This window comes from Drosophila mauritiana, chromosome 3R, assembly GCF_004382145.1.
Source record: "Drosophila mauritiana strain mau12 chromosome 3R, ASM438214v1, whole genome shotgun sequence".
Classification (NCBI taxonomy): domain Eukaryota; kingdom Metazoa; phylum Arthropoda; class Insecta; order Diptera; family Drosophilidae; genus Drosophila; species Drosophila mauritiana.
The window spans coordinates 28,047,924-28,070,126 of record NC_046670.1 but is presented as its reverse complement, the minus strand read 5'-3'; the positions used below and the strand labels follow the sequence as shown (position 1 = coordinate 28,070,126).

The 22,203-nt window shown below is 45.2% G+C and overlaps 7 protein-coding genes across 8 annotated transcripts; 1 reads left to right on the top strand and 6 right to left on the bottom strand.

Annotated features, from left to right (window-relative positions):
- Positions 1-5,841: 5,841 nt before the first annotated feature.
- LOC117145873 (sodium channel protein Nach) lies at positions 5,842-8,617 on the bottom strand. Its single transcript, XM_033311697.1, has 9 exons — positions 8,361-8,617; positions 7,932-8,135; positions 7,551-7,868; positions 7,365-7,478; positions 7,158-7,284; positions 6,890-7,094; positions 6,637-6,808; positions 6,111-6,295; positions 5,842-6,047 (listed from the first exon to the last, which is right to left on the bottom strand). Exons 1-9 carry the CDS (start codon positions 8,615-8,617, stop codon positions 5,842-5,844), a joined length of 1,788 nt encoding a protein of 595 aa, XP_033167588.1.
- Positions 8,618-10,438: 1,821 nt separating this feature from the next.
- LOC117143989 (carbonic anhydrase 2) lies at positions 10,439-11,677 on the bottom strand. Its single transcript, XM_033308932.1, has 5 exons — positions 11,563-11,677; positions 11,355-11,506; positions 11,208-11,298; positions 10,737-11,150; positions 10,439-10,681 (listed from the first exon to the last, which is right to left on the bottom strand). Exons 1-5 carry the CDS (start codon positions 11,621-11,623, stop codon positions 10,491-10,493), a joined length of 909 nt encoding a protein of 302 aa, XP_033164823.1. The 5' UTR covers positions 11,624-11,677; the 3' UTR covers positions 10,439-10,490.
- Positions 11,678-12,625: 948 nt separating this feature from the next.
- LOC117144215 (carbonic anhydrase 2) lies at positions 12,626-14,072 on the bottom strand. Of its 2 annotated transcripts, XM_033309266.1 has the most exons (6): positions 13,857-14,072; positions 13,608-13,702; positions 13,443-13,533; positions 13,119-13,381; positions 12,708-13,061; positions 12,626-12,650 (listed from the first exon to the last, which is right to left on the bottom strand). In XM_033309266.1, the coding sequence occupies exons 1-5, from the start codon at positions 13,921-13,923 to the stop codon at positions 12,708-12,710; spliced, it is 870 nt and encodes a 289-aa protein (XP_033165157.1). In that variant the 5' UTR covers positions 13,924-14,072; the 3' UTR covers positions 12,626-12,650. The 2 variants fall into 2 exon arrangements, with proteins under 2 accessions (XP_033165157.1, XP_033165158.1); XM_033309267.1 differs by lacking the exon at positions 12,626-12,650 and having other exon boundaries at positions 12,699-13,061.
- A 169-nt stretch (positions 14,073-14,241) lies between these two features.
- LOC117144422 (carbonic anhydrase 2) lies at positions 14,242-16,468 on the bottom strand. Its single transcript, XM_033309564.1, has 5 exons — positions 16,402-16,468; positions 15,898-16,007; positions 15,235-15,325; positions 14,910-15,172; positions 14,242-14,651 (listed from the first exon to the last, which is right to left on the bottom strand). Exons 1-5 carry the CDS (start codon positions 16,466-16,468, stop codon positions 14,283-14,285), a joined length of 900 nt encoding a protein of 299 aa, XP_033165455.1. The 3' UTR covers positions 14,242-14,282.
- Positions 16,469-17,537: 1,069 nt separating this feature from the next.
- LOC117142924 (protein spindle-F) lies at positions 17,538-19,090 on the bottom strand. Its single transcript, XM_033307221.1, has 2 exons — positions 18,221-19,090; positions 17,538-18,152 (listed from the first exon to the last, which is right to left on the bottom strand). Exons 1-2 carry the CDS (start codon positions 18,945-18,947, stop codon positions 17,785-17,787), a joined length of 1,095 nt encoding a protein of 364 aa, XP_033163112.1. The 5' UTR covers positions 18,948-19,090; the 3' UTR covers positions 17,538-17,784.
- Positions 19,091-19,312: 222 nt separating this feature from the next.
- Positions 19,313-20,553, top strand: LOC117142926 (methionyl-tRNA formyltransferase, mitochondrial). The gene is made up of 4 exons (XM_033307224.1): positions 19,313-19,529; positions 19,587-19,911; positions 19,964-20,126; positions 20,182-20,553. The coding sequence occupies exons 1-4, from the start codon at positions 19,354-19,356 to the stop codon at positions 20,544-20,546; spliced, it is 1,029 nt and encodes a 342-aa protein (XP_033163115.1). The 5' UTR covers positions 19,313-19,353; the 3' UTR covers positions 20,547-20,553.
- Positions 20,542-21,328, bottom strand: LOC117142925 (39S ribosomal protein L32, mitochondrial). The gene is made up of 3 exons (XM_033307223.1): positions 21,202-21,328; positions 20,907-21,146; positions 20,542-20,850 (listed from the first exon to the last, which is right to left on the bottom strand). The coding sequence occupies exons 1-3, from the start codon at positions 21,284-21,286 to the stop codon at positions 20,588-20,590; spliced, it is 588 nt and encodes a 195-aa protein (XP_033163114.1). The 5' UTR covers positions 21,287-21,328; the 3' UTR covers positions 20,542-20,587.
- Positions 21,329-22,203: the final 875 nt, after the last annotated feature.

Below are 22,203 nucleotides of genomic sequence, written 5' to 3'. Positions count from 1 at the left end.
CAGAGCCACCCGAAAATAACACTCCCTCACCTTATCGCCCTGTCGGCATGAACAAAAAATATGATTTATGTATTTAATTTAATGTTCTTGTTGCTGCAGTCGCTTTTAGGGGACGGACCGGCTGTATGTGTTTATTTGTCAGGCGACAACGGGATAATAACAGACAACAGCGAGGGGAAGACGGCGGAGAATCCAGCGAGAACGATTTCCTTTGTTGGTCTTAACGGCGTTTCGCTGTTTTAAAGGCATTAAATTATCTCGCTACTGCCGCGTTTTCGTATTTTTGTTCTCCGAAGGAAATAAAAATGAAAAATGTGCGGCGACTTAGCCTTGTTTTCGGTTTATCCTCGTCTCTCTGCTGCTCTTCCGCTTGTAATTATAAATAATTTGGCCTGTTGTTGGTTTTGTTGGGCGCAGTTTGCTGTTGGAGTGCATTAATAAATAAACAGGCGAGCGAACAAGTATAGGGCACTCGTTGTCCTGAATTATGTAAGCTGGTTACAAAACAGGGCAAATCAAATTGCACTTTACACTACATTACGAAGCACATATGCTTGGTTTACACGTACGTCATGGAAATACGCTTAAAATGGTACCAATAGATATTTCAGTTGCTGTAATGGGCAGTAGCAGTGCTTCATACAGATACTCCTGGAATACTTGTACTCTGCAAATGATAGTCGCATAAACGAAGCAATAGATATAGAGCACACACTTGGAAAAACATTAAGCACACACACACCAGTGCAATTACCATAAGCCGCTCTCACACACACACACACTGCGACTAAAATGCGAAAAGAAAAGAGAGCCGAAAAACAAGGATCAAGTGCAAATTTTTGATAATTAAACATTCACAAGCGCCAAAATGCTTAACACAAGCACAAGCGGAGTCAAGTGGGTCGACCAGACCCCGCCCCCGCCCACAGCCCGGCCACGCCCACCGAGGGCCCGAACTTATGCCGGCAATGTAATTAACACACAAAAATTGAAATCTGCTGGCAGGAGACAATGGCTTCATTGAGGTCCTAGGAATGTCTGCAGATGCTCGAGCCCGAGCATATGTGCATACATGTGTGTGTGCGGGTATCCTGCAGTGTGTGCACGGGTATTGGTGTGCGGTGTTTACACACACGAAGTCGCAACAACATCCTTTTTGTGTTTTCGTAATTAAAAATCAGCTGCAGGATATTTTTCGCCCAGATTCTCGCCAACGAAATTACAACCTCAGTGCAGGCCATTCACAAGTACGCGTGTATACAGCAATTTTCCCAGCTACTTGCAACATGAGCGAGCGGAAAACTGACACGCCCACGTTATAAATGAATGTTAAGCGATGTTATAAGAACGAATCAATATTCCTCAATTAAAATACAGTTCAGTGAGAAAGTAGTAGATTGCATAGTAACTAGCCCCCTTTAACAACTAGTTTGAAATCTACTTAGATGTGGAGACATAGTATCTGAAGTACTTAAAGGTCCTGTTATGGGGCCGATCATCCTCTATTAGCCAGATTACAAAGGAATATTTTCGTATTTACGAAAGCTTAAATGCAATTCCTTTAATTGCATTTTTGCATTAATTAAGCAGAAATATTTTCGGCACCAGCGATTTTACACCGCGCACATAATTGAAACCGCTGGCCTGCAGATAAAACACAGGACACGAGTCAGGATAATACATATGTATGCGTGAGCATATGGACAAGGTACCACGGACTTGCCCATTCAACTCGTTGTAATGAAGGAGCTTAAAATAATTAACCGGCGGGACTCCGAATCGCACGGAGATAAAAGAATCGCAAGAGCGTTTAACCGACACAACAAATATGCCTCCGTACGCCTATGATTTAAACAAATAGTGTGGCCAGCGAGGAGGGGGAAATGCGTTAACATTAAAGCCGTCGCAATTGCGGGCAAATATTTTTGCAGTCCAGCATTTCAGGTCTGGTGCATTCGATATATACATATGTATGTACATACGTGGCCATGGGTCCGAAAAAGTAATTTATTTCCCGATCATTTATTTTATATTAATTAAATATGCGGTTTTAATATATACATTTAAATCATACACACTCGCATATTTGTATTTACATATATCATTTGGGCAGCGGCAGGTGCGGGGGAAATCTGTTTTTAAGCTGGAAAGAAAACATTGAGGGATTTCCCCCGTTGTTCCAGCGCGTTTCTTTATTCCGGCGACCGCAGGGAAAGCGGAAAGTGCAGTGAAACAAAACCGAGTGAAATGCTTTGACAAGCATCTGTTGTGGGCGGCTCTGTGGGCGGGGGCGTGGCCTGTTTTTGACAAATTGACTTTGCCAGCAATAACAACAACGCAACCAGCAACCCGAAGCGATTTTCAAGTACTATATTCATATTGATTTCAAACGAAACTCGAAATGCAAATGACAGATTTATTTTTCATGCTCTCGTTTGCTGCTGTCAATCAAATTGTCGAAGGTGTTGATTGATGCCCAGCCGCTGAAAAGGGGCGCACCGTGTTCGAGTGGGCGGGAGTTGTGCATTAGGAACATTTCAAATATTTCTGACAGCTACGAATTTGAAAATTCAGCTCCTTGCGAGCGATGCCAGCGGGCACAGTGGTCCGAATTAAGCTCGCGTTGCCATGGAATTGGGAATTACGTGAGGATTTAATCAAATATATGGATTTATTAGAGTACAAATCATTATAAAATATTACCATCTGATATGCTAACAAGTTCCGAGAGAATGAATGCTTTAGCTATCTGCTCCCCACTGTGGCTCAGCTGGCGGAAAATGCTTGAGTGAGTTTTCCCATTGACGCAAGCTGAGCCAGCGAAGTAGCTACTGAGCCAGCCATTCAGGCGGGCATTAGACATGCTTAGGAATGCAATGGAGCATGTGCAGCTTGGGTGCTGAAAGAGATTACCCCCGGACACGAGCGGTCCCAGCCACCCCGGCAAATATGAATGGCGTCCGGACAACTTGAAGAAAATAAAATCACCACAAAATTGCCATTAAAATCTTAGCCTACATTTCATTGTTTGCTCGCTGCGGCACTCGAAAAAAAACCCGTGTTCGCAGGTGCTAAATTTGCGAGCGCGTTTGCCTTTGTTTGGGTTCGTCGAGCATTGTAATTTGTTTGCATGTTTATTCATGAAAGCGTCGTTGTCGCAGCAGACAACGAGTAGACGGAAAACAAATACTGGCCAAAACACACACAGCCAAAAGCTCGCTGGCACACGCACTTGAACAATGAATGAGCCCCTTTCCCCTTCTCTATGGACCTCGTGACACTCGCGTTTTAAATAATTTAGCGCCATCCGGTGACTCAGCTACCAAGACACAGCAGCGGTCGCAATAATAGCAATCCATTACAATGACAGTAATAAATATTTCAACAGAATTTTGGATTTAAAAGGTGTCAAAAAGTATGCAACCATGTATAAAGCTTTGACTTCCGGCTAAAGATAGCGGTAATTTATAGCATACTAGGCTAGGCTCTTAAAATCCAAGTGAATGCAACACAGCTTAAGATACAAGATGGAAAATATTTTTAGCTTCAGTGCTACACTCTCGACCTCCATTGCATCACACACTCTGCTCGAAAGCAGCGAAATTGAAAGCTTAAACGGCCGGGAAGCTTGACAACTCTGGCAATGCTTAAAACCGGGCCAAAACACAAAAAAAAGAGGACGGAAGCGAGGACACCGAGTTGAACTAGAGGAGCAAAGTGCTTTAAATGGGTTGCAGGATTTTGGACTCCCAGGACATGGGGGTGGCTAAGCAGGGACCTCTCCTCATTGGCTTTCGTCGGGGGGTTATCCTCTTAGCTTAACCCCATAAGGCCACAAAGGATGTTTGGCTTTATTTATGTGTCGAAAATGGTAAACGGGAAGCGGAATGAGATGGGTGGCTTAGCTGGATGAAGGACTCATGGATTATGCACTGGGGCAACTCCAGGCTCCACTGAATCCAACCTTGCCGAAACTGTTACCAAATAAGTTCCTAAAGTGGGATTTAAGGGTAGACCACTGCAGCACACAACATAATCTTGCGCATCCACTCGAATGTCTGTCATCAACACATTTTATATAATTACAACCGCTTCTAGGGACACTCTCGATTTTGTTTCCTCGCAACTAAAAAGCTCTGTGTGCAAATTGTGTCAGTCGGCGGTCGAGTCTCTCGACTCCGCCCACCTGCAATCCCATTAAAAATGTTCGCAACACATCCTTTATGCTGATAATAAAGTTACTGCTCTACATATCCACGTAATTTCCTTATTAGGACGCCGCTCCCTTAATCCCACCAACTCCCTCACCTGGGCTCATTCAATTTCAACTTTTTGCACTTTCGATGCAGTTACTTGGCGAAAAACTTACAAAAAGCAGTGGAGCACCAAACTCCGCTCTCCATCGAGAATTCAATTAAAAACTTCAGCTCCTGAGGGGAGTGAAAGTTGATGATGAAAAAGATGCAGGGAACTGGTGGCAGTGGGGGGATTGAAAAAATCATAGAAGTATTTTGATTTCGTTCGCATATTTCTGTTATTGCTGAAATTCTATACGGGCAGGATTAGTGCCGCCCACCTGGAGGAGTTCCAGGAGTCTGGTCTCTGCTTTCTGGCATCCCTGGCCAGCTAGCACAAACGAAATAATCCAATATACATATTGTATTGTGCGATAATACTACGGCTCGCAACGAAGCCGGAGATGAAAAGCGGCAGTCCTGCCGATATCCTTGCTGCTTTTTTTATGGACACCCACCTCCCCGCACCCCCCACCACCGACTCCTTTGTTTAACAATGCTTTCCGGATATCGTTCGGTTGTTTTCCCTCCATGGAGTGCGTTTCATTTAAATTTTTTGCGATTTTTAGGCAGTTTTATGCTCGGCAAAGTCAACAACTGGCGAACAGATTCTATGGAAAATCATTTCAATTCCTCTGGCAAATTTGCATACATTCGGCTCGAATGTCTGTCTGCCATTTGGGGCGCTTTGTGCAAAAGAATCGACAGATGATATAGCCCACGGAAGATTCCATTGAGGTGAGGCTTTAATGAAGCCAAATCACTTGTCTATCCATGACAGAGGGTTTCCAGTGAAACCTTATGCCCTGCTGCATAAGTAAACAGAAATTTGCTTATTTCTCCTTGAGCTGGCAATAAATTACTCCGGCAGATAAAAGTAATTCGAGGAGAATAATTGAAATTGTAATTGTCGCAAACGATGGAGTGGCCTCCGCAGACTTTATACTCAATTGTGCACCATTGATTTCGACCAGCTGCGACCGAAGTTTGTTTGTTTCTGGGTGTTCCCTTTTTCTGCCAACTCTGCATACGACAAAATAAAAGATAATGTTGATGGTAAGTGCTGCACGGAAAGAAATTATATTGCAAAGTTTCTGGATTACATCACTTGACTGACTTAAATTGGTGTCCAAAAGTATGCATTCACTTTGCTCTTCGAAAGGAATCCAAGGATCTTTCAATTAGAATGTTAAATAAGAACACCTTTCGCTGAAGTAAACGGTTGAAACAAATGTTTTTTGTGTAGTATATTCTTCTTCTGAACTCCGGAATCTGCGGCCCATAACTGGTCGAGTGACCCCTGTCCCATTCGGGCAACTGGCCAGCCGGGAAATGTGGCAACTGGCCGGCAACCGGCGCTAATGTCACCGTCTGGGCCTTTTTGGCAACCTCGCCAATTGGCAATCGTACGTGAGTTCTGTTTGTTTTTATGCGACAATGGCAATGCGAAGTAAGTGCACTCGAGTTGCTCGGAAGGTACACATGAGGTCCGAAGGATGTGCATAAAAATCAGTGGGCTTTAAAGTTAACGATGCATCCCGCTCAATTACGGCAGTATAAACAACTTCATCGGCCGCTCCGCTTCCGGTTCCGCTACCTGCGCATTCCGGATTTGGACGTGGATGTGGGCGAGCTCGGCCCGCAGCTCCGCGCGGCATGCCTGCCATAATTGTTTGGCTAGAAAAAACAACAGCTCGCAGATGCCAATCAGCGAGAAACCGGCTATAATGCCGCAGATGTTGCCAATTGTACCTGGCACGGGAACACACATAAATGGTGGGTGAGATGCGGAGATGCCAAAACGAGCATACTCACTGAAGGTCTCGTACCAGGCGGACTTAATAATCTGGCGAAAGTATTGAATGTGCGTTTCGGCAAAATAAATACGCACCACGGCCAGCTCGGCGGGGGCGGATGAGCTGTGGACTGGGCGCTTTGCGGATCCGGAACTCGATGCTGGGTCGTAACTGTTATTGGCACGCGGTCCGGGATTGCTTCGCCTGCAATATGGAAATCTTTTACGACGGCAAGGAGTCAGGCAAGCCTGTCAGTGCTGGCAGAATATTAAATACTATAAGTAATATTTAAAACTTTCAGAATGGTATTGGAATAATGGAGGATAGAAACTAGTCCTCTACAAACAAATAAGATATGCTTTAAGTTCAACTTTAAAGTGGCATGCTAAACGGGCAGCACTGCAGCTCTCGATTGGAGAGGAGTATGGGCCACCAACCGGCTCCATATGGAAATTGAAAAGAAAGCCTGGCATGGCAAATGAGTCGGAGGCACAACGGAGTCGCAATTTGCACCGCAGCGAATCCGCTTTGGCCAGTGGACTTACGCAGGACCCTTGATCTGGCTGGGAGTGGGCAGGCCCAGTGTCATGGCTCCCCGGACACTATAGCGCGTCTCCGTGCAGGAGGCCAGGCAGAGCGGGCAGTAGAGGGCGTCCTGCAGCTCGTGCTCCAGACCCGTCACGTTCTCGCGACTGGTGATGACGTTCAGCCACTTGACTGGACGGTGGATGCGGGAGGAGGCGTGAGGAGGGAGACATTTATTCAATGAATTCGCGATTAACTCCACTTAAAACCCACACTCGTAGCGCTTGAGACAAGCCAGGTGCTGCAGAGTGCAGTAGATCCTCTTCTCGCTCCCATCGATGTATCTGTGGGGTAGGTGGAACGGAACGCACTCGCACAGGCTAACCACACTCTGCGCCCTGCAGGCCGAGATGCACTTGCTGAAGGTATAATGACGGGCGAAGATCCACGGCATCTCGTTCTCAAACAGACACTTGCGCTGGATTTAAGCAAAAGGTTGTCCCAAAGAACAGCAAATACATTAATTATACTGTGCGCTTACCACCGACGGGCTCATGCTGCGCGCCTCGGGCAGAGTCTCGAAAATCTTAGCCCTCACCGGCAACAAGGTGTTAAAGCCGGTCTCGGCCACCCGTTCGGCCACTCCGCCGGAGAAGGGGTCCGGATAGCTGTGGGGCTCGTAAATTGAGATCTAAGAACTGTAAGTAAAGAGAAGGGGACATAACCTAATATACTACCCACCACAAACCCATTGTGGCCATTAATCTTGTAAAAGTTGTCACTGGGGTCCGTTTTCAGAGTCAAAACCAATCCCATGTCGGGTCCGAAGTAGCGCTGCCTAAAGTCCCTTTTATTTACATATCTGTTGAGCAAAGTGTTTGGCAAATTATTACACGGTGCTCCTTCGAGCCGGACTTGTTACTCCTGCGCTCACCTTCCATCGTAGTTGAAGGTGCAGCAGAAGCCATGACTGGTTAGCGTCGTCTCAAACTTGTCCATGCAGTCGAACAGACGCCCGGCGATTCGGCAGCTCACAAACATATCACTGCAGTTCGGGGTGAGGGCACTCATGCGATTCCTTGTATTGAAGAAGAGCTCCTCTTTAGCCGTATCAAATTTGTCCAGGAAACTCTGAAAGCGAAGAGCATTGTCTATGTCCATCAGATCCGAGGGATCGTAGTACATGTACATAAAGGCCTTCAGTTGGTCGTAAAAATGGCTGGCATTGCGCTGCTTGGGATCTTTGCCACTTCTGCGGATAATATAGAGTCATTTAACGTCATCTTTGGTCATATAGATTCTGGGTTAGATCCACAGATTGTGGGCATATTGCCAGGCCGCACGTTGGGAGATGCGGTTTAAGCTGCACACCGATATGGCTGGGAACTCCACCTTCCAAATGGGATACATCGGATGGTACATGGTGGTCACCAAGGCCTCCTGCTCCTTGGTGTAGGTGCCCCAGAGGAATGCAATTAGGACGGTCAAAGCGGTTATGTGGAAAACGAACCAAAAGAAACTGCGGGTGCACAGAAAAAAGATATGGTGAATAATTTAACTTATATGAAGCTGAAATATTAAAAATATTTAAGAAGATAAAAATAATTTTGTTCATATTATGGAGAATGTGCTTAAAACACGAATGAAATCAAAACTTTTCTGTCTGTGTGGAGAGCGGATTCGGGTAATGGCTAATGCTAATTGAAAAAGGCCATCGACCATCCGGATGTGGCTGACCACCTACCGCTCCTGGATCCGCCGACCCGACTCCACTAATTTGCTGTAACAATGGAACGACAGGTTCTGCAGCAAATCCTTTAAAGCTGCGGCAAATGACAATTTTCGCGTATCCTCCGCGGAAGTTCCAGGTAAGTGGTTGGGTGCCAGAGTGCGGATGGGTGGGTATCGTGCTACCCTTCCGGGATTGGGTATCCACCAGGCAGCTCGGCCCACCGCCAAGCGAAAGGGCTTCTGATCCAAGGACTCCATTGCAACTGGCATTGTGCTTGCGAGTACGGGCCGATTTTAATGAAAATTTCGCAGTCATGTCGTGCGTGTTGTTGTAATTAGGCCTGGTGCTCCAACTTATTGCCAACAAATTAACTGCGACATGGCACGTGGTGTTCGCTGGGGGCAGAACCAGGAGGGCCTGCTCTCGATTCGTCTTGGCAATTTCCCTTAATTGTCAACAATTTAAAACGAAATTAGTTAAATGTGCGTTAAATGTCAGCCAGCGGAAACATCATCATCATCAGCAACAGTAGTAGCAAGTTGCGTCCTTGTTTCTTGCCCCCCAAAAAAAAACAAGTTTCCCTCCTCCTTCGGATTATGAGCTGCTTAGGCAAACGAAGGACAACTTCCGGTGGTGGGCATAGAAATACTGATTCCTACGAAATACTCAAGATTAAGTAGAGACAAATTGTAGGAAATATTTAATTAGAGGTTAGTCTGAGATGAAGCTGACCTCTGTCCTTTGAAATACTTGATCTAAACCGCTGCTTTAAAGAGAGATAAACTTGTGGCTTGCACAGAGAAATTCTGCCTATATTAGCTGAAATGGCGAAGAGGACCTGGCAATCCGTGGATACAGCCTGCATGGAAATGCGATTGTTGGAACATATTGACACGGACGGAAATGGCACATTTTCGCCTGGAAAAGGGGGGCTTTTGGTGGAGCGACAAAGGATTGTGCGACAAATTGCTCCCCAGGTGAGTGTGGGACCAAATTAATCTGCAAATAAGCAGTCGAGAGGGGGGAGGGGGTGAACGGAGGAGGCAGTCGGCCAAGATAAACGCACAAAGCGCAGAAAATCTGGGAACGCGGTTGGGGGCGTTATTCTTCTCTCTTTTTGAGCCGGCAAACGGAAACGGAAATGAAAAATGTGAAAAATGCAATGCGCAGCGAGTCGCGAAAAACGACAGTCAAAAGCGAGAAAGAGGGTGCAGTGAAAATTGCAAATGCAAATTGTCTAGGGTGCGTATGTGAGTATGCGTGTCTGGTGCACACTGCGTATGAGTAACATCGATGCTGACTTGTCCTTTATCTCGGCCTCAACCTCCCCGCGTCCCCTCCCCACCGATTCCGGTGCCAATAGTTGCCATATCTCTTCCAGAAAAAATACGTATATATGGCGCAGTAAATCTGTCATATCCAGACAAAAGCTCAAGCCAAGCGAATTCTTCCTCCGCCACCCACTTCCGCACCGGATGTTTCGCTCCGAGCAGGGACTTCCTCCGAAAAGGACCCCTGCTAAATTGATTCTCAATATTTGCCTTAGATTTCCTGTCTGAATATTTGCGTACAATTATAAAAATCGTGTGTGTCTTACTGATTGAATAATTAAATAGGTGAGTTTTAAAAGGCAACTTTACGATTCTCCGTGGATACGGTGTCCATATTTTGGGCAAATTAAGATCACTTAAGAACTGGAATGTCATAAAAGCTAGTAACTATACTCTCCAAAACAATCCCTATTTTAGCTGCGAGTTAAGCATTTCGTCCAAATCACAACCAAGCACATCAAAGTATAGCATAATTTTTGGCGGAAGATACTGTGTTATGTGCTGAATGCTATGAAACATATTTGGCGCCTTTCATTACTCACAAAACTTTTTTTGTTAATAGGAAATGAAAAGTTATGTGAATCCTGACCTTCGATAACAAGCTTTTAGCAACAAATGAGTTATTGTCAAAACGAACACCAGTTCCAAGCACCGGAACTCAAGTGAAATTGCTAAAACTTGTTTTTAAGTAAACTGATTCCTTAGTAAGATATAAATTTGCTAATTAAATGTCGTAATTTCAAAAATGAATGGGTGATGAATATGATATTTAATAAGTCAAGATAAGAGTTGCTTAATTACGTGAATAATATTATTGAATGGTTCGGTAGTAGACATCTCTGCTATTGGTGTCCTGAATGCTGCGATAATTATTGATGAGGGGCCTCTGTCGTGAGTCTCTGAGGTTCCAGAGTTTTGTGATCTGGCGACGCGGATAGTCCAGAACGTCGGGGAAAACGGTCCAGGTGACCGCTTCGGCACAATCCGGTGTGGTCAGTGATCCTAATGAGAACCTTCAATGAGTACCAAGGATCTTTATGTGGTTACCCCAACTCACCGTTGTACGTAAAGAACTCTCCAGTCACAATATTACCCAGCAACTGGCCCACGGTCAGTCTGCCGGTTATCGTGGCATTGGAGTTATACTGCACGATTCTCGGCAGCTGGTTGAAGATCTTGTTGAGTCCGTAGTGCTGCGAGGTCTGCCGATCCACCGCCCTGAACATGACCCCCAGAACGGCCAGGCCATCGGGATGCATGGTTGCCTCGCCCATCGTCTCGTATATGGTGTTCTTATGAACGATGTGCATCTCCACGTCGTAGCGCTGGAATTCGATGGCGTGCTCCGATCCCTTTGCCTCCCGCGATCCCCAATGGAAGTGGACGCTCTGGGCCTCGAAGTTCCCGGGCAGGAGACTGCCGTTAATGGAGGGCCGCTGGCCACCTCGAGTTTGCGGTATCACCATGTTGGCTATCCAAATGTTAAATTAGTTTACAAGCATGTGTGTTATTTGATACTTCCTCCCACCTGTGTGCCCATTATTGGTAATCACCAAGGGGGTTTGCAATGGCTGATCATAGTTGTTGAAACGCAGGCGGGGAATGGCCACAATTTTGGACTATTTGGATAGAAAGTTAGCAAATCTCTAAAATAGATCACCCGCTGGAAACTTACATCTTCAAAAATCAAATCTATGGGTGACTGGTTCTCCCCACTTTGGCATGTTCCCGTCCAGTCATCGCCCTGCTCATCGTAGTTGTACTCGCCTGCTGCCTTCTCATCCGCCCGATCCTGCCTGATAGCAGTTAGATAGGCCTCCGGTATCTCTGCACATTTATTACAGCGATTATATTGGGATAAAACTAATCGCCTGTAAACTCACCTATATAGGCGAAAGTGCATCCGCAAATGGCTAGAAGCCAGCAAAAACCGATAGCAAACATTGTAGGGCTAAGAACTTTTCGTGTGAGTAATTTCAGATCCGTTCGCCTTGGAGATTCCAGTCAGACTGTGAGCTTCTCGGCTCCAAACAGGACCATTTATACCAGCAAGTGCAGGGAAAACTGCCATAACTTCTAAATGGGTGTGCATAAGGGGCTGATAAGCGCAATCGGCTTAGCCAGCCTATGGGCGCAATTTACATCCAAATTGCAAATGGGTTTACAGCTTTGCGGTTGCCAAACCAGCTCCATAATTGACTTTGACTGTGGCCAAGACACTGAGCCCGTAACTAATGAATCCTCTCCTCTTCGCTACCTCACACATTCCCTCTACATGGCAGATAGATCGAAGAATCCCTGATTGCTCTGAATCAGAATTAAATAGTGCAAGGAGGCGGAGCGCCATCACGTCGCTTGAATCATTGCGATGGGTGGTTTCCAAGTCCAGTGAATCACTATTAATCAACACCCACGGAATGAGTTAACGACTCACAGATTGAGGTAGGTTCGAGTTCTTACACTTTTGTATTATTTTATACTTTTTATAAAGGAACTATTTCTCTAATACAAAGATAATACTAATATATTTCCTATTATTAGTTGGAATCCCTAATCTATCGGAGCAATTGCTAAATTACCTGTCTGGATGGCGGGTAAACTCATTAGGCGCTTATCTGATAGTTCAACCAAGGCATTGCCCTTACTGATCTTGGGTAACCAATACTAATACTAGTAACCCAGACTACCTCTCTTTTTGACACTACTACTACTAATACTTCAGATTAATGCACTTTACATACACACTTTGGCTAAACTATAGATTTTTGATTATTCAATAAAGGTGTGCTTCTATCACAACTTGATAGAAAGACTAACAGCTGTTGTAACAACTTGAGCCAAACTCAAATAGCATCTGGCTTGACTTGCACTGCGGAAACCTTCGTCTTTGCTCTTTGTCCCACTTTTGCCTAATCCGTAGCTGGGACTTTGGGTGATATACTTACTCGAGATTGTAGCCCGTGGTATATATCTAAGTAACATGAAGTGGTGGTTAGTATAGGAGTGTGTTGTATTTAGTTCATATAACTTATGATTTCGAAGATCTGGCCGTCCTATAGAACACAGTGCGATCGTTTAGACCTTGGACAATCCGATAGTTGTTGATCAGCCTGTTGCCCCAGTGGTCTCGCAACAGCCAAAACTTTGAGACGGATGAAATGGTGACAGTCGTAATCTCGGTGAAAACAATCCAGGAGACAGTCTCGTCGCAAAGGGGCGTGGTCAGTGAGCCCTCGTAGGTGAAGAAGTCCTTGTGCTTCACACCCCCGATCAACTGATCCAAGCTTGATTGGCCAAAAAGAGTGGCGTTGGAGTTTTCAATCGGCACCCGCACGACTGCCTCCATGAGCTTGGACAAGGGTGTGGATTTTGCATTGTCTTTCTACAAGTAAATTCAAGGAACATGAATTCTTCACACATCAGTTCTATCATGGATTACCCTAACAATGGAAACCATGATTGCGACAACAGCCAAGCCATCCTTATGACGGACGGCTTCCGCAATATTTTTGTACTTCTCGTTCCGATGCACGATATGGATTTCTGCGTCGTATCGGCGCTTGTTAATCCAGTGCTCGGATCCGGGGGATTTGTAGGAACCCCAGTGGAAGTGAAGTCCATCGGCAAAGTAGCGACCCTTCAAACGGCCGCCGGTTATAAAGGGCTTCCTTCCATTGCTCGTCACGGGAATGTCTAAGCTAACTACCAATATTGCAATTAGTTGCGCTCTGCTTCGAACTACGAACCACTATACAAAGCCTACTGGAGTGTCCATTGTTTCTGATGTAAAATGGACGCTTAAGCAGCTTATAATAGTTCCAGAAAGTGATCGGAGGTGAGACCAACTTGTGTGCCTACCAGTCAGTGCGAGAAAACATAAAAAACATTAACATTTGCTTACTTTAAAGAAGTTTGATTTACTGCTTACGGTTTTAGTATCCAACAAAATCGGCGATTGGTGTTTTCCGGTGGAGCAGAGGTCCTCCCAGTCCTTGCCATTCTTCAGGTAATTCCATTCCATACCTGCAAGTTTCAAGTGAAGGGAGCAAATGAGTGGTTTCTTCTTGCCTTGTTAGTACTCATAATCGAATGCTAAATTGATTTAAAATGCTTATTTATTCTTTAAAACGGCTCTACTTGGTCAGCACATACATATAACTTCTGGCATCTGATTTACCATTTGTTGATTGATAAAACGCCAGTGGAAGCAGTAGTAACATCTTGTGAAAAGCATTCGCCTGCATTGATGTGTATTTCTGTTGTGATTGTTACTATTGCAATGCTATTATTATTGTAATTTATTCCAGATAACTCGTGTGTCTTGCGTCTCTCGTCGGATTTTACTTAAATTTCCTATGTGAATGTGCGGGAGATTTGCTAACTTGGCTGCTGCTCCGACTGCCAACCTAGAGCAACTGGATAGGATCACAAATAGTCCGTTTACTCTCGGTTCAGGTGAGATTGGCACCGATTTCAAGTGGACTCCCACCGTATCGGATCTGATTTGGAACGCCAACAGGGAGAGTAGCTTACAACAGATGAAATAATTTATTTGTCTTAGAAACTATAATAAATACGGATCTTAAGTCTAGCTACAGTAGCATCACTTTCCCAGGTAGGCCCCACTCAGATCCTTTCCGATCCTGTAGAACACTGGGCGTCCATTTCGCGGCTGGATGTCCCGGAAATTGTTGATCAGCCTGTGCCCCTCGGAGTCGCGCAGTTTCCAGAACTTCGACACCGACGAATAGGGCACGGGCAGGACCTGGGAGAACACCGTCCAGGTGACAGACTGCTCGCAAAGGGGCGTGGTCAGGGATCCGCGGTAGGTGAAGAAGTCCCGCGGATTCACGTTTCCAAGCATCTGGCCCAGACTCACTCCGCCCGGAATGGTCGTCTTCGCGTTGTACTTCGTCACTCGCGGCAACGCACTCATCACTTTGCTCAATCCCGGAAATATGCGATTGGGATTCTGTAAAAAAAAACAAAAATTTATTTATTACAAACTCCTAATGAAATTGTGTTCAAATGATTGATTCATATAAGCAGAAAAACAGCTGAAAGAATATTCATCTGAAAGTGACGTATTGGCACGTTTAATTTTCTTCGGCAAATTTAGTTTCACGGTGAAGATTTTCATTGCATCATCGTTCCATCACGTTGGATTAGATTGCACCCGGTTTCTCGGTACGATTACTGACCTAAGGTAAATGGATAGCTGGATACTTACCTTCACTATTTTCAGCATGACTCCAATAACAGCAATGCCATCTTTCTTGTTTTTCGCCTCATCGATATCTCCATACTTCGCATTTCGGTGGACAATGTGCATCTCCACGTCGAATCGCTGCTGGTTGATGGAGTGCTCGGATCCGCGGGAGCTCGGGGATCCCCAGTGGAAGTGGAATGCCTCGGCCACATATCTGCCCTTGAGCAGACCCCCGGTTATGAAGGGTTTGTTGCCGTTAGCAGTTTCTGGTATCTCCACGTGAGCTGCCAAGCAATTAGTAGCTTTCGTTCAAAACCATTGGCGATCTCTCGAACCCACAACCCACCTGTATGTCCATTGTTGTGCAGGGTGAGCGGTCCCCTCAGCTTTACGTCATAGTTGCCGAAGACGATCCGCGGCAGTGGGACGATGAGCGACTGCCGGGAAGCACGACAATGTATCAGTGGTTATTGAAATAAATTAGCCCTTTCAGCGCTTCCATTTTGCACACCCATTAACCCTTGTAATGCAAAAAGTGGCGTTAAAAGAGCTCCCGATTGTTAAAGTAGTTATGTTATAAACTACATGCCAATTTCGGCTATCACATTCCACATGTTGCAAGCCACTTATGTAAGCACTGTGGCTAATTGGGTGGATAATAGTGCCAATCATCGCCCAGTTATAGTTCATTTTCATACCAACGCATCATCAGTTGCGGAATTTAAAGCTTTTTGACAAATATTATACAAGTTCTTAGACGATTTTGTTACGCAGTAACAGCGCTTAAATAGATGCGCATATGAAATAGGGCTGAGTTTTGGCACACATAATTAATACGAATTTGGTGATACACATTTTTAATTTAATTGATTTCTTTTCATCACTTCAAACTAGGTCTGAAGCTGTAGACCAACAAATTAGGCCTGGTCAATTAAATCATTACAGACGGAAGCAAAGGAACTCTGACTAATTCTGATCATAAGAGGTATTACATGTACTTGTTACTTACTTTTTGGACGTTTAATGAAATGGGTGACTGCCTTTCGCCCGAAGAGCAAATTCCTCCCCAGTTCTGTCCGTTCGTCTCGTAGTTCCAGTGCGATTCGTCTTTATGATCATCTACAAGTTTCAAATTGAAGAAAATGTTAGCTCTGAGACGTTTTCACTTTCTTTCAGCCATCTAGCATCTGGTAATCCTATTAGCCAAGACCGTGAATAAATTCACTTCTGTTTTCAGCCGACTCTCTTATTTTGGAACCCAAACAAGGTATGGCGGAGTGATTAATCACAGTAGCTTATACAATTAATGGTAATGGGTGTGCGCCAAGACCCTTTCAAACTTTTAGTCCCATTTTTAATAATTTAGAGGGAAGTAAGTATGCGTTTTTAATCGCTCTCAAGTTATGATAGTAATAATACTTCACATGTATCACTTCCTGCCATTGAAGGCTAGTTAATGCACTTTTATCACTCCATTCGATCGATCTATCTTAAGATCTGGGATCGAAATTACCATTTGATGTATGCTGATAGGCGAGCGGCAGTAGTAACAAAAGCTTGTGAAAGGCATTCGGCTGCATTGTTGCAGATCGCAGATGTGATTGTTCTAATATTACTAATAACTTTATTGGATTCCCGCGGACGCGTGTGTCTTTGTATTGAGATTCGCGGCGTTTTCGATTTTACATAATTCATCCGGCGCGAATGTGCGGGAGATATGTTGGCCTCAATATGATGCTGTTGCCACTGCGAACTGCGAGCAACTGAAACGGCCCACAAATAGCCCGATATCTTTTATAGTTCGGAGGGGCACGGTGCCCACGTAGACTTGGCGTCTGCGGAGTCGGAATGGAATCGGATCGGATCTGAATTCGACACCTAAGTGGCGCGTGATTAGCCCCAAACGGTAGCAACAAGTGGCAGACTAATTGCAGCGCTGGGTTTTCGAAATGATAAATGATGGATCGCAATATAGACCATGGAGCTAGGAAAACCCAGTATTAGTTGGAAATGCGGAAAAGATCTAACAAGAGTTGCTTGAACTCTTACAAATTCTATGCACATTAGTTGTGAATGGGTTACTACCAATTTGATAATTTGTTTAATTATCTGTGCATTTCATAGTAACGCAATCAAGTGTCCACGGGAGCTGCCACGTGCCCATGTCTTAATAATATTTATTTATCAAACTTATTAGCATAGACAAATTAAAATTTTTCCTTTAGCTTAGTTCCTGCTGCGACCCATTCCAAATGCATTAAAAGAAAGTAGCTCTGAGCATTTGCATTTGTATTGTTAGCAATGGCAAATCTTGTGGCCAAAATTATGGCAAATATTCGCATTGAATGACTGGATCAGCCCGATTAGGCAGAAGTCGGGTTTCGACTACGTCATAGCCAAAAAAACAGGGAAATCCTCTGACCAGTTACAGCACAATGGCCTCAAGCCAAACTTCTTTGTCGAATGTTCCACTATTCCCCCAAAGTGTGTGACTCACAGAAAAGCGGCCAATTAGATCGGATAATGACCACAAACGATGGTAAGATCGATCGTCAGCATTGATACTACAATATTTGTCAGCGCTAATAATATAATTTTATGTTGTCCACGGCGATTTCACTTTCCAACGAACCGAAAAGAGCGCTCAACTTTTTTCAGGCTTTTCATTTAAACTGTATTTCGCATTCTGTCACTAACATCTAAGTATTCATGCAATCTCCTCAATTATTATATATGTATTTTCTTAAAGTATAATGTTGTATAGTTTTGATACATGATCGCCCTAACGATCCATAGAAACGTAACAAGCAGCTCCTGTGCAGTCAAACTGCTCCTTAATCCTTGGACTTCCCCGGTCAGGTCAGAGTTCGGTGGCGAAATAAATGCGCCTACTGGGTCAGAAGTCACCCACCGCATGGGAAACGAACTCAAACTGGCGCTCAATACTGCTCTCCGACTCCAGCTCCAGTGCATCGTCGATGAAGTGCATCTCGACGTGCTCGCGGAAGGCATTGAAGGACACTTGGCTGGAGTACTGCTTGCCGCACATAGGGCAGGTCTTCTCCATTGCGTCGGCTGCATCTGCTTTGATTTTCTCTTGTATGATGTTAATTCTCTGGCTGGGCGGCGTTCCATTGTGTCCATTGTGTTGGTTCTCACAGTTCTTCAGCTCGCTGGTCAAGCTGTCGTCCGTTTCCAGACTTTTGTCGGCCATCTCAGGCTTTTTGATGGTTTTTTGGGCACATTCCGGACAGGGCTTGAGTGCTGCTTGCACATAAAAAAGGCGTTACAAGAAGTTTCTTTTTTTAGCATGAATTTCATTTTTTGCATACCTATGCGACTTTCTAGTAGAGTCATTAGCGATCTGAGCTCCTGCTGCTGCTTCATGGCCTCTCGCCTCAGGTCCTGCAGCCCATCCAAACATCTTTTGGCATCCACATTGGCATCTGGTTCACTAGTGGTTTCCTCCACCTTTTGCAGGTTGTAGGGGTAACCTAGTTCCTCACTGCTGGCACCGAAGTCATCCAGGGCTATTTCCTCCAGGCTGAGATCCTTAATGCCGTCGGAGAGCATCTTTTGGCGAAGGTGAGGATTGGGGGAGTGCTGCGTAAAGGTCTTGGAGCGCACCAGGTTCTGGTTTTGCTGGGCTCGCGAGTCTGTTGAGCTGGGCACAGCGTTCAGCTGTTGATCCTTCGAGATCTGCGATAGACGGGACCAGAGCCGTCTGTTCTCGTTCGATACCATGCCAATGTGCTCCTCCAGCTGCTCCTTTTGGCGCTGCAGCTCAGAGACCTGTGCTTTCAGAGAGATTACGTCTCCAGTGACCCCGATTTCGTTTACACTCGGAGCACCTTCCGACCTGCTGGAGGCCTCCCTCAGCCGCTGGTTCTCCTCCTCCATGCTGGCCACGCGGCGCTGCAGCTGGATGCACCGCTCCTTGATCGTCTGCAGCGCCACTTGCAGTGCGTAGTTCATTTTGTCACTGGAGGGGGAGCTTGCGGATCCGGAAGTGGACGTGGAACTGGCCATGGGCGTGATTTTGGCAGCAGATGCGTCCATTCTGGGTTAATGGAGCTCCTTGGCACTTGGCATCAAAACAGTCGCCCAATCGATCCGAATAATATACGTCTTTTTGTAAATGTTTGATTTTCCAAATTTTTATTGCGTTCTCATTAGTATGACCGTGCGATGAACTTCAAAAAATAATAAACGTTTACCGATAGTCTATACTCACTAAAGTCCGACATATAAAAGTAAAGTAACATATTTAGATAAGTTTAATTACTTAAACAAAAAGAACGACTCTTGATTATATAAAGGAAGGACCACAATTTACATAGTTATTCAGACGCAACAGGTTTCACTGTACCTCAGCATTCCTGTTACGTTATTTGGTAGAGTGACCAGCTGGTATCGCGAACAGCTGTTTTTGTTTACGCGGTATTATTATCCAACAAATTTTCCTATGTTTTGCGGCAAGAGTTTAGTTAATAATTTCTACAAATATAAAAGAAAAGTGTGGCAGAATGTAATCCCAATTGTACAGCGCTGCAAGGGAACTTACCGCCCTCCGAAAATTCTTTTTTTCGGGACCGACAATTTTTCCTTGCCCAGCTTACAGGCGTTACACAAAAACTGCGGGTAAAATGTTTAAAACAATAATGTAGAAGTGGTTAATAAGATTATTTATTTTCTTAGTGACCGTTTGGGAGTTGTTACCTCCTTCAAAAGTCCCGCCAACTGTGTGAGGACCTACGCGGAAAAGGAGAAGCTTCCACTACAAAAGTGGCCCATAGATCCTTCTGTGTGTCCGCAATTTGATCTTGGTGTGGTGGTCTCCTTTGGCCACCTGATTCCTGCGAATATCATCAATGGCTTTCCTCATGGAATGATCAATGTTCACGCTAGTCTGTTGCCCAAATGGCGGGGAGCTGCTCCCATCATATATGCCATCATGAAGGGAGATGCCAGCACTGGAGTTTCCATCATGAAAATCGAACCTCACCGGTTCGATATCGGCGATGTAAGTTCATTCTTACCATTGTATGCAGTAGTATTCACGGCTTATGCTTTAGATTTTAGCTCAGCGGGAAGTGGATATTAAGCCCGATGTCTTCATGCCGGATCTGCATGCATCCTTGGCGTCGTTAGGAGCAGATTTACTTGTGGACACTGTTAACAATCTATCAGTAAGACTTAAGGAAGCCAAACCCCAAGATAGTACAAGGGCCAGCTATGGTAAAGTATATCTGAGCACTTCGAGAACGTATTTCATCTATATTTTTGCCTTCAGCTCCCAAGATCACCAGTAAAATCACAGAAATTATCTGGTCCGAGCTTAGTGCCTTTGAAATATACACTCGTCATCGAGCTTTGTATGGCTACAAAAACCTAACAACCAGCTTTTTAGGCAAACAAGTCCAACTGCTGGAGTTGCGATTACCGGAAAAGGGAGTTCCAGTCCAAGAACCTGGTGCCATCAGCTATCTGAGGAAGGCGAGATCCCTCATAATAGGATGTGCTCAGCAGAGCCAGTTGGAAGTGCTTCAGTTACGCGTGGAAGGTAGAAAACCTATGAGTGCCCAGGACTTTAACAACGGCTTCCTGAAGCAAGCAAGGTCCTTATCCTTCACAGAGAATAAACTAGCATCGATTTGATAACGAACGTGTGGATTTAATGCACAATGAATTCTTAGTATCTAGGCCAAGTCGGAGGGCTTGACTTCCTTGGTTTCGGACAATTGCTGCGTGGATTTTTGGAGAAGATTCTTGGTGAACCACATGGGACGAGGCTTCTTCATCTCCACGATGCGCTTGTTCTTCAGAGCATCTGTGGACTGTTCGGCCTTCTCGCCTTCATAAAGAACGATTACTTCCTTGTCCACGGGATCTAGACCGAGTGTCTCCTGGATTTTCGACTGCATGAGCTCCGTCTCCTTCAGGACTTTTTGGTAGCAGAAAGCTGGGAAAGTAACATTAACGGCGGCTGCCTCTTTGTAAACTTTTAAGGCTACTCACGACAAAGAACTCCCATCTCGTGGTCATGGCCACATTGCAGACAGGAGCGGAGGTTTCTCTTCTCCCTCAGAGGCTTCCAGTTGTATTCCGGATGTCCGAACTTCCGCTTCAGGCGTTTCTCCACGGATCTCCTGTGCTTCGGAACAGCCCACAGCATTCCGTCGCCAATAAGCTGCTTCAAACTGAATTCCGGGGAGGATTTTGGGCTGTGATCATGCTGAAAACCGGCCAACGCCAGAGCTGTGTAGAAAGTGGGTAAGTCAGGGTAACTTTAACTTGGGCTGGTGCTTCTCACCAGGCGGGTGTCCTCCATGTGGCAGGAACAGGCTCTCTAAGTTCCTAATAAAGTTTGTAATTGATAAAAACAAATTTCTAGACATCTTGTTGCTTGCTCTTCTGAAATTTACGTAAACGTGATTAGAGATGCGCAAGAGGAAACAGCTGTGCTATCGATATCTTTATAGAAAAACGTAAGTAAGGCACAAAATAGATTAAAAAATGTTAATTGAAAAAAGAGCATTAAAAATGGTGTAACTACTTTTAAAATAAGTTAAGCATCCTTATATAACTACCGTTTTAATGTTGCAGACTTTGTCGCCTTACGTTGCCCACCTCTAGTGCTACGTTTTAGCCGGCTGCCTTGCGTCACCGCGCACGTTGCAACCCTAAACAGCTGTTCGCAGCAGCTGTTCTGCACTGTTACGTCAAAATAAAGTAGTGAAAAGGTGCAAATTGCGTGCGAGTTAAATAAAAACTATTTGCCAGGCCGGAAAACGCGTTTTCATCGGGATCTTCGAGCGTCCCAGTTGTTGCGGAACATGAGGACACTGGCGGGACTGGATGGTAGTGGCGGTAGTGGCCATAGGACCTCTGTGAGCAACGCTTGAGTCCGGATATATCCCTCCAATAGTGTGACCCACAGGTAAACTGGGGTCATCCAAACAGACCTCGACCCCCAGTGACTGCAAAACCGCGTGGCTGGCTTAGCCACCGAAATCCCCGTTCAAGTTCAAGCCGATCTTACCTTCGTGAGCGATCGTTTCCACCACAGTCGGCCAGTGGGATTCCCACCACACCTGACCGCGCGCACGCGCATCGATTCAAAAATCCACAAAAAGCGAAAACACTTCGCTGGAGCTGCTGAAGCCAAACGCAAGCAAACCGCGCTTCGCCGTCGCCTCGAAATCGCCAGTCCATCGATACCCCGAAATCGCCACGCAATCGCGCGTTTTTCAAATCCTGCGAGCCTGCAAAAAACATAAACAAAACCCACTATAATGCTGTTCACCTGTTGAAT

Bases quoted from the DNA above. Each gene is read 5' to 3' on its own strand.
- LOC117142924 (XM_033307221.1), bottom strand. From the start codon at position 18,947: ATGGACGCATCTGCTGCCAAAATCACGCCCATGGCCAGTTCCACGTCC. The intron at 18,153-18,220 runs GTATGCAAAAAA...ATGTGCAAGCAG, and splicing joins TCTACTAGAAAGTCGCATAG to CACTCAAGCCCTGTCCGGAA.
- LOC117142926 (XM_033307224.1), top strand. From the start codon at position 19,354: ATGTTTTGCGGCAAGAGTTTAGTTAATAATTTCTACAAATATAAAAGA. The intron at 19,912-19,963 runs GTAAGTTCATTC...CTTATGCTTTAG, and splicing joins ACCGGTTCGATATCGGCGAT to ATTTTAGCTCAGCGGGAAGT. The intron at 20,127-20,181 runs GTAAAGTATATC...TTTTGCCTTCAG, and splicing joins TAGTACAAGGGCCAGCTATG to CTCCCAAGATCACCAGTAAA.
- LOC117142925 (XM_033307223.1), bottom strand. From the start codon at position 21,286: ATGTCTAGAAATTTGTTTTTATCAATTACAAACTTTATTAGGAACTTA. The intron at 21,147-21,201 runs GTGAGAAGCACC...CTTTCTACACAG, and splicing joins ACATGGAGGACACCCGCCTG to CTCTGGCGTTGGCCGGTTTT. The intron at 20,851-20,906 runs GTGAGTAGCCTT...TTACTTTCCCAG, and splicing joins CGAGATGGGAGTTCTTTGTC to CTTTCTGCTACCAAAAAGTC.
- LOC117143989 (XM_033308932.1), bottom strand. From the start codon at position 11,623: ATGTTTGCTATCGGTTTTTGCTGGCTTCTAGCCATTTGCGGATGCACT. The intron at 11,507-11,562 runs GTGAGTTTACAG...ATAAATGTGCAG, and splicing joins ATGCACTTTCGCCTATATAG to AGATACCGGAGGCCTATCTA. The intron at 10,682-10,736 runs GTGAGTTGGGGT...GGTTCTCATTAG, and splicing joins AGAGTTCTTTACGTACAACG to GATCACTGACCACACCGGAT.
- LOC117145873 (XM_033311697.1), bottom strand. From the start codon at position 8,617: ATGCCAGTTGCAATGGAGTCCTTGGATCAGAAGCCCTTTCGCTTGGCG. The intron at 8,136-8,360 runs GTAGGTGGTCAG...GTGCACCCGCAG, and splicing joins GGTCGGCGGATCCAGGAGCG to TTTCTTTTGGTTCGTTTTCC. The intron at 6,048-6,110 runs GTGAGTATGCTC...TTCCCGTGCCAG, and splicing joins CGCCTGGTACGAGACCTTCA to GTACAATTGGCAACATCTGC.
- LOC117144422 (XM_033309564.1), bottom strand. From the start codon at position 16,468: ATGCAGCCGAATGCCTTTCACAAGCTTTTGTTACTACTGCCGCTCGCC. The intron at 16,008-16,401 runs GTAATTTCGATC...TGAAACTTGTAG, and splicing joins CTATCAGCATACATCAAATG to ATGATCATAAAGACGAATCG. The intron at 15,326-15,897 runs GTAAGTAACAAG...GCTTCCCGGCAG, and splicing joins TTTCATTAAACGTCCAAAAA to TCGCTCATCGTCCCACTGCC.
- LOC117144215 (XM_033309266.1), bottom strand. From the start codon at position 13,923: ATGCAGGCGAATGCTTTTCACAAGATGTTACTACTGCTTCCACTGGCG. The intron at 13,703-13,856 runs GTAAATCAGATG...TGAAACTTGCAG, and splicing joins GTTTTATCAATCAACAAATG to GTATGGAATGGAATTACCTG. The intron at 13,062-13,118 runs GTAATCCATGAT...ATTTACTTGTAG, and splicing joins TCATGGTTTCCATTGTTAGG to AAAGACAATGCAAAATCCAC.